This window comes from Athene cunicularia (assembly GCF_003259725.1).
Source record: "Athene cunicularia isolate RWA chromosome 6 unlocalized genomic scaffold, athCun1 chr6_part1, whole genome shotgun sequence".
Lineage (NCBI taxonomy): Eukaryota > Metazoa > Chordata > Aves > Strigiformes > Strigidae > Athene > Athene cunicularia.
The window spans coordinates 9,591,124-9,604,813 of NW_020799105.1; the positions used below are offsets into that span (position 1 = coordinate 9,591,124).

The 13,690-nt window shown below is 36.7% G+C and overlaps 1 protein-coding gene across 2 annotated transcripts in view; it reads left to right on the top strand.

Moving 5' to 3' along the window:
- Window positions 1-7,005: 7,005 nt before the first annotated feature.
- The window catches only part of DNTT (DNA nucleotidylexotransferase), a 103,395-nt gene continuing 96,710 nt past the window's right edge, over window positions 7,006-13,690 (top strand). For both annotated transcript variants that reach the window (XM_026851416.1, XM_026851417.1), the window contains exons 1-2: window positions 7,006-7,208; window positions 11,671-11,845. In XM_026851416.1, coding sequence (XP_026707217.1) covers window positions 7,006-7,208; window positions 11,671-11,845 — 378 coding nt within the window. The remainder of the gene's footprint in view (window positions 7,209-11,670; window positions 11,846-13,690) is intronic.

The following is a 13,690-nucleotide window of genomic DNA, read 5'->3' on the forward strand; positions in this document are numbered from 1 at the left end:
CTGCTGGTACCTGCTCTTCATAACCATTAACAGAGTATCAGATTTAAGCCTTTTCTCCCCTAACTTGGTCTGATTTTACATCTTTGTAATTCCACATATTTCAACACATTTAACAAAATAGAGGCTAAATTTGTAGCATGTTTGTAGCATGTTTGTATTTCAGACATTTTGAATTCTAGTGCATTGTAAACCTCATAATGATATGCCAACAGCAGAAGAAAACTGTGATATTGAATTGTGTCAATAACATCACGAAGTGATGTCTTTAAATTATAAATAGCATATATTTTTAGTAAATTCTTGAATAAATTGTTGTAACAGAACAGCATTCACAAATAGATTTACCTACTTTATATCCTTTTTGCTGTCATGCAACATAATATATGATAATTAGTTTAGTGTAGGAATAGAAAACAAGAAGGATATAGGAAACCTTAGTGGAAGAAAGATGCTGAAGCTTTCTGACATGAAGTTCTTCAGTATGGTATGGTCTTCTGATTTGTCACTTAACTATTGAATTGCCATCTCCATTCATAGTTATGTGATAGTATGTTTTCTGACTTTTCAAATAGTAGAAAATTAGCTTTAATTTCTTAAAACAGAATCCTCTCTGCAGCAATAAGCACAGGAAAGTACTTCAATTAGGTGGAATAATACTGTCTCTTTGAATTGTATAAAGATGTGTCAAAACTTTTGACAGAATTTCCTAATAAGCACATACGTATGCATCATAAAATAATGGCATGAGATTTACATATGTGATTTAAGGAGTCGGAAAGATGACTTTAAATGCTGTCTTCTCCAAAATATCTAGGGACATTGTGGTTTTCTTATAAAGATTGATAAACATATGCTCACAGTGAAGTATGCAACGCTACACTGGGACAGAGCTTGTAGGGGATATTGCAACTCTGAATTGACTTAGTAATATTGAATCTTCTGCAAGATGAAATGAGGGACCAAATTTTGATATAAGCTGGAAAAGAAATTGCCAGTGGCTTTGAGAAGTAAATTTTTATGCAGTTGAAAAAAATTAGGTTTCATTGTAGTGAAGGTAAAGTCATCAATCCACACTGCAAAATAAAAAATATTTCAGTGTTTTGTGATACTCTAGGCAACTGCCAAATTATAGGTGAAGTCAATAAGAAATGGAAAGAATCTTTTTGTGGAAACTGTATCAAGAGTGGGTTTGTATTAAAAAAATCCAGCTGGATAAAGCAAACTTTCCTGCTATGAATTAATCATCCAGCTAGGTTACTTCTGCTGTAATTAGTTCTACATTAGTTGAACTCAGAACCTCAATAAATCAAAAAAGTGAGAATTCTGCCCCATTCTACTCTGTTTTCTAGCTTCCTTCAGCTCACATTTCTAGAATAAAAAAGCTTCTAACTGATTTTTCCTTCACCTGCAAAATTCACACGTCACTCAGATGAACATCTGTTTTGTTTTCTCTCTGGAGATAGCACAGAGATATGTGTAATTCTCATCAGCAATTCTTTCAGCTTCTCTGATGCTGGCTCTGACTTTTTTTTTTTTTTTTACAGCTTATTTCAGTGGAGTGTGCAGAAATTGCTCTGCCAGGACTCACCGTGCTGTATGCCAGGACTCACCATACTGTTGCTTTTGCTCAACACCCAGAAAGTGAGATAAACTTTCTTATCTTGGTGTCATTCACATAAACTTTTGAGAGGACAAGGGGACATACTGCATAATATTATTAATAATTTTTTCTTCCCTCTGCAACAGCATTATCTATGGTACTTATTCATATTTCCTCTTCTCTTTTATATTACCTGGTCTGATTATCTCCCCAGCTTGATGATGGGAACTGCAAGCCAAGGAAACTTTCCTCTACTACTGAAAATTGAGTGTATAGTTGAAAGCTTTATGTGAAGTATGTCAATAGCTTTTTCCCATTTTTCATTATTTTGACTTAAGTACATCTATATTTATTAAATGCATCATGCTTTACTATTTGGAAGTGTAGAAGGTATAAATCTCACACATACTGCTGTTTGTATATTCTGTAATGTAAGTAGGTCTAGAACTGCATTTGCAGTGTTACTGCAAGATGCATCAATTCTACCATTTAGCAACTGTCATAACAACTGATTAAAAGAAGATACATGATCAATTTAGCTGTTATATTAGCAGTGTCCTTACTAAAGGAGTGGGGGAAGAAATAAGGATTTTATGGCAGAATGAGGGTGGCAGTATAACATGGTATGACATTTCTAGCATTGTTTTTTTACATAAGATGTTTCTGAAACATCCACAGGAACATTATTTGGTCATCGTTGAGAGAAATAATCTTTTCAGCTGCTTAAATATAGGCCATGTAACACCATTTGTGTAGATCTTCATCTCTGAAAGGTTGTTTGGTGTTTGTTAATTAACAGAAATGTCCTTAATACTGGCAATGAGATGAGATGCTTAACTATCAAAAGGACTTGCCTGACCATGTATATTGATGGGATTATGCAGATATGTCTCAGTTTGTTGCTAAGAGGTTCACAGGGCTCTCATGAGACAACAGTATAAAGAAAACCATTGATGCACCAGCACAAAATATCAGAGTAGCCCAATAACAATCACAAGGTGCAGCAGCTAACATTAGCAGAGTAACCAAAGAGAGCAATTGTAAGCCTTGTTACTGAACAGAGACAGAAGGAAGAGTAAAAATAATTGTTTATAGGGAATATAGGCATATTGGTGTGGGTAGGAAGTAGACCCTGCCAGGAATTGTCACCAATTACTTCTCCCCATGCTGTAAGGGGGAACCCTATGGCTCTATTTAATTATTCAGTGCTGATACCACTCTTCCCTAGTTTCCTCAGAAAGGGTTTAAAAGAACAAACCCTTTCTATAGTAGCTGTGAATACATCATTTAAAGAAGCTGTCAGCTCTTGGTATGAGATGTGTTGCTAAATACATTCTTCTTATTCAGGTTTTCATCTTCAATTTGGGAGGAAAAAAAAGAAAAAATAACAAGCAGCTATTCTGACCACATACATCAGAAATGTTGTACATTTGATGACCGCAACTACAAGATTTCGTGTCCTCTCTAAGCCTACTCTATCTTACATGCCAAAGACCATGATACAGCCAAGTAAGCAAATTCAAGGCATACTATCAATTAATCAGTTTTTCAAAATTCTTGGTCATCTGGGTATTTTATGGGTTTATCATCTTTGCTGTGACTATCTCAAGCATGTATATGTCAAATTTTCCCCCCGAAAATGTCTAACAGTTCAAAGAATATAAACACCAAAGGGGATGAGGGAGAATTGATTTTTAAAATGTACATGAACGTTTCCAGAATATACTTTTCAGCATCTCCTTATCTTTAATAATAGTACATTTATTTAAAACACTGGAATCAAATGTAACAGCATGATGTTCTCTTTCTTTATTTTGTAGGCTAGCCAGATTGGTTTACCATGCTTATTTTGTAAGAATTTATATATTAGTATATGGGAAAAAAATAGGGATTAAAGAAATAGATTCATGCAACATATGTTCAAACAAGATTTGCTAGTGCAGGTAGCAGTGTCCAGGTACTGACCCTTTTGTCCAGTAGAATTGTATCTTAAAACTGATTATCTGCTAAACAATAATGAAAACTTTCCACATAATGTGGAAACTTGAGGTTTTCATGAGTCCATATAGTGACAAGGGAAGCAGAAGACTGAAGTAAAACAAATAAATAAAAAGATTAAACAAAACCTATACTTGTTTGTGAGAGATAAAAATTCACAAAAAAGGTTTTGAAGTATTTTATATTTTGGTATATATACATCCTTCAAGTTTGTGTATTGGCTAAGTTTAAGTGCAACAAATACAGAGAAGTTCAATGTAATAACTTCATTTAAAGATAAAATTGGATTATGTAAAATTTTTACTAATACCAGGAAAAACATCTGCCGTATTATTTTTAGGTCTTGAGAGAATGTAGAACAGGTATCAACAGCAAAGGGGGGCCTGTGTAAAATTAAAAAGGGTATTCAAACAACCACTTCTTTAATTTTTATTGATGGTGCTTGAGACATGCTTTCTCTTAAGGTTAGTATACTGCAGCAGTGTGTTAAAAGCACCTTTCACCACTCCTCACTCTTCACAGAAAAGCTGTATAAAACGGGCAAGTAACATTTTATAAAATATTTACAATGCAGTTCACATGAAAGCAGGGCACTGAAAAACTATCTGACAATAATCAAGAAGGTGCAGTAAAAGCACATGCAAATATTGAAATTCTGTGCTTCCCAGAAACTGTGTGTTCCTGTACTTTGTCTCCTGAGGAAACCCCCTCTGAAGCCAGACCAGTACTCTGTGAACTTCAGGCTGAGGTCTACAGTAGACACTGCTTGAGGACTGCTTGGGATACTGTTGGCACAATCACAAATGATGAAAGATGTTTACTTAAATGTCCACCAACATTTGTGTTTATTTTGTTCTTAATCCATGCGCTTGATAATACACAAAACTCATCCACAGCAAGAATATCAGAACATGGAAATTTGTTCTAGATTTCCCTCCAGGGATGTGAAGTATTCTGAACTCCAGGAGACTTTACTGAGATGGAAGAATTTCTTCAAGTTTCTACAGTTTTAGGCCACTAATCCTGTGTGGTGTCACGACTCAGATAGCAGGATACTTTTCTTTTGTCGTAAATAAGAGACATGTTTTTTCTCTGCTGCATTTGCACTTTCCCTAATACATATTCTACGTTTGTGTTACTGTGAAAAATATTACAATGTAATGTTGTAAGAGAGTAGGTTATTCACTCATCTGGTATATGGAAATACTGTTAATTTTAGAAGGCATGTTTAATAAAATTGCATCATTGGCAGAGACCTTTTAATTATATTATACTGTGTTTATTAGACAGAGAAAATCTTTTTGCTTTAGGTTCAAAGCCAGAAATTGATTTCCAAAGGAGCCGGGTGCCTAGGTTGCTTAGATATTTTGAAAATCTCACTAGGCCTCTGTTTGCAGCTTTTTGGCACCTAAATACCCTTGAAAATCTGTCTCAAGAGTTATTACAGTAACTTGAAGGGAATAATAACTTATGTTTTTTATGCCAGAAGGATTTTAATGGCACTGAGCATCTTGATGTTACACTGGGGGAAATTATATTTACATGTTTGAGAGCACTGAATTAATTATAACATAAAATAAAACTATGTTTAACATATGTAAAGAATCTGTTCTCGAATACATTATTCCTTGTAGGGCTTGAGATAAAGTAAAGCATTTTACCAAGCCTAGGAAGGCTGTAAAGAGTGGATGGCCAGTGTTCAGTCGTTGATTAGTAGTCTGGAAAATGGACACTGAGCAACTAAAACAGGATTGTTTAGCCTTGATGCCAGAACCATCACTATTAATTTTTTTTTTTCTTCCTTGGTGATACCTCTTAAAGTCTGCTTGTCCATTTTCCAGTTCATATGAAAATATCTTGTATAATTTCAAAATAACCTTGAAATTATTTATTTTGACAATTTTAATGTTATGAATCAGAAAGAAGAATAGATATTTTGGCTTCTGGGTTATCCTTAGGCAAGGGAAGAAATTAATGGTGTCTAGTCTGTGTACTGAACTATGTATATATTTTCTTCATGGCCTCAGGAAGACCCCAGAGCAGAAAGCTTTATATTAATTTTTGATGGTTAGTTTCTGTTCTGATGAAAACTGTTTCTTTATATCTGTGATAATACAGTTGAACCAGCAAGAGCTATAGGGCTGGGGAAATGTCAGCAGTACTTTTATAATTTTATTTTAAACTCATGGCCATAATTTCAGGAAACAGGTTTTGACTCATTTTTCCATAACTCGGGTTGTATAACTATCCGTGATAAAATGACTGAAAATAAATTTAATAGATCTGACTTAGGCAGGGTTTTTCCACCTTGCTTCCTCTTCTGAACATGAGCAATGAGAACTGCAAGATATAACATTTCTAACACATTCTGAAGGACTTATCTGCTACAATAAAATAAACCCCCAACTTGACATGGAAATGGGGATATTTACCACTGAAGTAGATTTGTGCTGAAATGCTGTAAACCTGATTGTTTGCAGTCACTTTGCTCTGATGGAAATTCAGGGTGAGACCTGAATCCAACACAATGTCTGCAACAAATTTTAGTGTGGTTCTCCAATGACCAATACCCCATCATCTAGGAGAGGATGGTACATAGCTTCCATAATCTCCTCTGCAGTTGTTTGGAAGTCACTGGGTACTTAAAATCAGGAAGGTAGTTACCTTTTTCTTGCTCTACCTACCACATATAGCAGTACATTCCAGGGCAAACAGTATAAAGCAGTGTTGGCAGTGCATGTCAAAGGTAAATTTAAATATCTCTCTCATGCTTTCCCTTTGCCTTTCATTGCCTTAGTATCAAACCAGCAAAGGATTTATTCTATTGTAAATTTAATTTCAAAAGCTTATTTTCATTTGTTCTCAAAAAAAAACCCCTATCCATTTTTAATCAAATTAATTGCACAGAAGTAGCAAGTGTACAGTCTATTCTACAATGTATCTGTGTACTGTTATTTAGTTCTATTCTAAGACATAGTTTCCAGCTAACAATAGGAAGAAATTTATTTTTTTTAATAAATTGAAAATGAATGTGCTGTGCAATTTGAAAAAAGTGAGATTTGGAAAAGATCTGAAAGCAGAAATTGATAGAACTGGGCCATTAAACCAGCTGAAGACCTGGTTGATATTTTAGATATTTTTACTATGATCAATATTATTTGGGTAAAGTCTTTATAGATAATGGCAGTTTTAAGGAATAAAAGCACCTGTCTGGAGTAGCTCTGTGCAAGAAGTCCCAGCTGGTAGAAAGCAAGTGATGTTTCTGCTTGTGTAGCACCTGTTTCTGATATCAGAGGGGAAACAGAAGAAAATTACTTCTATGGGTGGTGACATGAAGTGCAGCTGCTGCCTGGCAGAAAGTATGTTACCTTCCCTTTACCCAAGTGAAAACATTTCTACCTTGCATCATGGATAGGATCAAAGCTCCAGCTGTATTCTCCCAGAGGAAGAAACAGAAAAGGATGCATTCCCCAAACCTTTCCTGCAGTTATGAAATAAAGTTCAATAAGTTTGTCATTTTTATTATGCAGAGAAAGATGGGGAAGACCAGAAGGACATTTTTGATGGAGCTGGCAAGAAGAAAAGGTTTCAGAGTAGAAAGTGAGCTAAGGTAGGAAAATGTTTATATGCATAGAAAGAACATGCAGTAATGCTGCCTGAGACATTCTAATATAATAAATGTAGTCATACAAGTGCCTGTAGTTGAAGTTTTTCCCTTTGTATTTGGTGGATATACTTTGCTCTTTCCTCTATAAAGATGTTCCAGGAGTTCAGCGGGTGTTCCTAAAGCGTGGTTTGTTTCTATTGCCTTCTGGGCAGAGAGCAAGCAGAACACAAACATTAGCAAAATTTCTAATTTGTTACCTCTAAAATCTGTGTTTCTAATTTATCTTAAGTCTGTCAGTTTTTCAGTGTGCTGCTTCTTATATGGAAAATAAAAAATGTAGATTGTGGAATTGCAAATATTTGTCATGGGTTATATCTCTGTGCATTTGTATAGTCTCGCTGGAATCCATGAATTGTGTCTTTAGCTGATCTAAATCAACTATTGTTTACTTCTACCTTGAAGTCAGATTAAGATTGATCTAAACTTAATGGCCAGTTCCTGAAATGAAAAAAGTTAAATATACACGAATGGAAAATGTGATGCATTGAGGGGGGCATTTCTCTAGAACATCTCTGGTATACTAATAATTAATCCTCCTTTGAGTAAGATACTGCTGTGAGTCTCAAAGTTATTGGCTTATGCTCTAGTACAATCTGGAAGAGCACTGGAGGAAAAAAACTAGGAATGAAATACCACAGATGTGGCATTTCAGGGTGAAAATATACTCCAGCTGCAGATATTTCTGGTGGTGTTTCAATAAGCCAACTCATTTTGAAGGAAGCCTACCACCAAACAGTGCTTTTCATGAGTGTTAGTTATATCATTATGCAGTGTTCTGAAAGCTACGTCATTATGTATGTTTTCTGAAAAGCTGCAAGAAAATCAAGTATTGATCATTTCTCTGTATCTGTATGCAGATAGTATACAACTGGGTCCTCCTTATAAAAGCTCATTTTCACAGATTTTTCAATCCCATCATCTTTGAAAGCCTGAGGAAGAAGGGAGGATGGAATAATTTGTAAAGCGAGATTCGAGCAGGTATTGAACAGAAGTAGGCAATTAGCATCCGATGCAAAACTAATTGAATGCTCAGGGAAAAAAAGTGAACTGGCTTGTTCTGAATCCTACATTAGCAATCTATTGAGGACTGAGTAGAGGCTTTATCTGGGCTGCTTGCACACACAGGTATTTATTGCCAATATGTCACACTTTCTGTAAATTATATACAACGCAGGTGTTATGTTTAATTTCAGTTTAGCTGCTACTGGATAAAGCAGAACTATTTAACTGTTGATTTTTGCTTTTGAAAATGCCAGAGGAAATGTTAAATTTGTTATGTTCCATGCCAAGAAAAAAGCACAGCTGTACAGGTACCAGAGGAAACTGTGCACAGCAGCTAAACTGCTGCTGCAAGCATAGCGATGGCAAAGTTCCCAGATCTGCAGCTTGGTACAAATACATTACATATGAATATTTTATATAAAGTGAAATAAACCACAGGAAGCAGAAGTTCTATGTCTCTAACTGATATTTTTTTTTTTTTTTTACTCAAGTAAGTATGTGACAGTTTAATTAAAGTAGAACCTAGCATGGTTAAATAATAATAAACCCAATAGCATTTCATGGAGATTCACCTAACCTAGATTTGTAATATTTTAGATTAAAATAAATTGGGATATTTTTTTATAATGGACTCTGTTCTACAAGCTTCACAATATGGAGAGAAAAAAAATGTGCTATACCATGACAGTTTTCATATTTCTGAAGTACTTTCAGTACATTTTTTAGATCTCCAAATTATAGTACATTAAATGCATTGGAGAGTTATGTGATAAGAGTTTTCTATGGGGTGACTCCAGTATTTGTCATTGCAGTTTGGTGATTATTGTATGAGTCAGAGACACAGGGATAGGCCAAGGGGGGGTTGTTGGTCTCCTACAAAGTAGTTTGTTTTGAAATGTTGTGCAGTCTGCCTTTAACAGTTAGCACACATAATTTTTAAAGTCCATACTAACCAGCTATCTCTACCAGTAGTGCCTTGTCTGCTTGGAGAGGTTCAGGGCTTACCTTCTCCAGGTGCTACAGAAATGCTACAAAGCAATCTGTCAGGTCCATTTGAAATTTACTGTATATGCACAAGGTTGTCACCAGCATGGGCTAGCAGGAAGTTATGGAGGCAGTTGCCATCGGGACAATTTATCATAGAATCATTCAGATTGGAAAAGACCCTTGGGATCATCGAGTCCAACCATCAGCCCTACTCTACAAAGCTCTCCCCTACACCATTTTCCCTAGCATCTCATCTAAACCACCCTTAAACACATCCAGGGATGGTGACTCCACCACCTCCCTGGGCAGCCTATTCCACTGTCTGATCACTCTTTCTGTGAAATTTTTTTTCCTAATGTCCAGTCTAAACCTCCCCTGTTGGAGTTTAAAGCTGCTCCCACTTGTTCTGTCACTAATCACCTGTGAGAAGAGACCAGCACCAACCTCTCTACAGTGTCCTTTCAGGTAGTTGTAGAGAGTGATGAGGTGTCCCCTTAGCCTTCTCCTCCTCAAACTGAACATTCCCAGCTCCTTCAATCACTCCTCATAGGATTTGTTCTCCAGGCCCTTCACCAGCGTTGTTGCCCTCCTCTGCACTCGCTCCAGCACCTCGATATCTCTCTCATATTGAGGTGCCCAAAACTGGACACAGTACTCCAGGTGTGGCCTCACCAGTGCAGAGTACAGGGGGACTATCACCTCCCTACTTCTGCTGGTCGTGTTATTTCTGACACAAGCCAGAATGCTGTTGGCTTTCTTGGCCACCTGGGCACACCGTTATTTCATGTTCAGTTTCTTGTCAATTAGAACCCCCAGGTCCTTTTCTTCCAGACAGCTCTCCAGCTACACTTCCCCAGGCCTGTAGCGATGCAGGGGGTTGTTGTGCCCCAAGTGCAGGACCTGGCACTTGGCCTTGTTGAAACTCATCCCGTTAATGTTGGCCCACCCATCCAACCTAACCAAGTCTCTCTGTAGAGCCTCCCGATCCTCATGCAGATCGACATTCCCGCTTAACTTGTTGTCATCTGTGAATTTATTGATAATACACTCTATGTCCTTATCAAGATCATCAATAAAGATGTTGAACAGAAATGGTCCCAACACTGAACCCTGAGGAACACCATGTGTGACCAGCCACCAGCTGGATTTAGCTCCATTGACCACCACTCTCTGGGACCATCCATCCAGCCAGTGCTTGACTCAGCAGACCGTTTGCTCATCCAGGTCATGGGTAGCCAGTTTTTCTATGAGAATCCCATGGGGAACTGTGTGGAATTTCTGTTCCAGTTCTAGGCTTATTTTTATAAAAATTAAGCCAAATAATGACACTATCTGTGCCTTTCCCCCAAGAAGTTTAGGAATCTGGTGACTGATATCAATTAATTTTGGCATATATTTCAGAGATACTGAGGTCCTACATGTTTAATGAAAGTGAAGTGTATCCTCCTTTATCTGTTTTTGTCTTTGTGGATGACATCACTCTCCTGGGAATTACTCAAAATTTCTCACTGTTAGTAGTTTTCTAAACTTGTTGAGGAACATCAGCAGGCCAGGTATAAATTTACCAATCATCCTGAGTATTTATGTAATTTCTTTCTTGAAACATCTCTTTGTCCCTATCCATTAGTTTTCTGTGAAAAGTGTAGACTGCATATTTTTATTCATGAACTATCATGGGATTATTTCCAATCTTATTCTAGTACATCAACGTGAATTTAGTGTAATAGCCCTTGTGCTACTGTATTTTTAAGCAATGTACACCTTATAACCTATTGAACAATAACTCTATGTAAGTTTTATAATCACTAAACTATTAGTTTTGTAAGAGACTGGCCTCTTAGCAAGGAAGTGGTCTTTAGATGGAGTACATAATTAATGAGATTTAAGTCATGAACATTTGACAATGCTATATATAAAGAGCTTAATGTAAGTACAGAAAAGTTAAATTTACAAAAAGATATTACTAGCTGTAAAGCTTTGAAGAATTATTGTTAACAGACTTTTTAATATACTGTAAAGCTTTCTTTGATTGATCAGGAATATTGGGAAGGGGCTGTCAGGTGTCATAAAGCAGCCTTTTCATTATGGTAATGCTCATGCAAGCCAAGTGTTTTCAGAGTTGCAAAAAAAATGTGTAATAGAATAGTGTCTTACAGGAGGCAAATGATGCTGAAAGAAAGAAAAGGCTGCACTTACAGGAGCTGTCAGGCTAAAGTCTTTCCTCAAAGCAGGTTCAGTGACTGGAATAGATGTATTGTGATATGAAAATGAAACTGCTTCCCACATCCTATTGTACAATATATACTACAGCTTTCAGAAAGTGTATGATAAGTAAATATGGTAATAGCAGCTCTGTACTGTGTACAGGTGGATTCAGTAAAAATCCCCAAACTTCTTTTTGTGTACTTCTTGACAGTGACTCTGTCACTCATATTGTGGCTGAGAACAGCTCTTACCTGGAGGTGCTGGACTGGCTTAGAGGACAGGATGTGGCTGACAGCTCCAGGTTTGAACTACTGGATATCTCCTGGTTCACAGCCTGCATGGAAGCTGAAAGACCAGTTGATTCAGAAATGAAGTATCGTCTCATGGTAAGACAGATCCTTCATTTCAAATACAGTGACATTCAAAATGAATGACTGTGTGTGATTGTTTTGGGGTTTTTTAACCTGAAAACATACATACTTGTGATAGAATTTTTGAATTTAAAAACTTTTTTCCCTGAAGTTTACATGAGTAATTCATACAGTTTTAATAGATTAAGAAGACCTTTCATATCTTCTATATCAGTGTCTGGTAATGCTAAGTTACTATGCTATCAGATCTTACAAACTAAGAATATATATAATCCCTTAAAAAAAAAAAAAAAAAAAGTGGTATTAAAGGGGAAATATCCATCAATGAAGCACTTGATGTTGTTGTGGTACTTGTGGTATATCCACAAATTCTTCAGCATCATGGTAAATGTCTCACTGAGAGCAGTGTGTTTTAGTGGGCTCCTGATGGAATACTTTGCCTCTTCAAAACAATACAAAAGTATTAAAACCTTTGGTGTTTGGAAGTAATCAGCTAACTCCTGTGCCCCTGAAGAACCTGTGAAATCAAGTCTGCTGCAGTCTGTGGACATACATTTACAGACCTGGCACCATCAAGTAAAACTGCCAGGAAAAAAAGAGGTTTTATTATATCGTATTATTTCTCAATGGAAGCTCTAAGTCACATTCTAAGCCCGTGAATGGCAGGCTGATTGTTTGGTGAATGGTGTTTGACCCTGAAGCAATGGGTGATAGCATTTTTCTCTGCTCTATATCTGACAAAATTATGTGCTAATTTCTCCAGTTGGAGCCCTGTGTGAAACGGTGGAATTTACTACCCCCAGTACAGACTGTAAATGATGAGGGTGTGGTAGGGATGCCTGGGTGTGCTGTGCACATATGACAACAGCATGTGCCACTGAGCCATGAAACAGACCCTACGCTGTGTCAGGATGACCCTGGTCCCTCGTTCTGTGTGCACTCAAGCCCCATGGTGGTGGATTTAACATGCATTGGTGACGAAATGAATTAATACATTACAGTGTATGAATTACAAGTCTGATCTAAAGGTCTCTGAGGTAAAGTGAGGGGTTCCTGCTAATATCTGATGGTCTGGTTTAGGCTTTGTGTGACCTGGTACCCCAGTGCAAAACATTAACTGGGAAACCCACAAACACTGGGACCATGACGGGATCCACAGTATGTGCCTTCCTGTGAGGCAGAGGATGCCTGAATATTTAGCAGCAATATTGCACTGTTTGCTGCTTCTTCATCCCGTTGTTTAGATTATGAAGCATTTTTCATAAATACCCCAAGAAAAACTGTATCTCCTGATTAATTTTTTCAGTCATCTTTCCTTGCCAGAATCTATTTTCTAGAATTTGCATATAAGAATTACTGTTTAATAACACTTATGGGGGGAGGAGTGAATACACCAGATGGAGATGTCGCTCTCAAACTCAGCGTAATTCCATGACAGAATATGTGTTTATGTTTACAGTCCTTCCAATGCAGTATTTTTGCAGTATATTTATAATATTTTCAGTGAATCTGCTGGAGGGAGAATAGAGCAAAGAAATTAATGCAAAACAGAAAAAACCAGAAAACCTTGCAACCATGCATTATGGAATCTCACATCTCATATAATTTATAAAATTATAAATACTGGGAATGTAAAGAAGTTCTGGAAACAAGAAATAAATCCAAAATGTGAGCAAAAATCCTGTGAACTTTGAGTGTTTCACATTGGGCTTAAAAATAAACTGAATTACCATTTATGTATGTTCTTAATTTCAGAAGTGTGTGAAGACCTATAGATTCAGATATCTCAGAAAATATCTTTTTGTAGACGTGGGTTGGCTTTTTTAAAACCAAGAAATGCCTTTGTCTTTCTCCAAAATG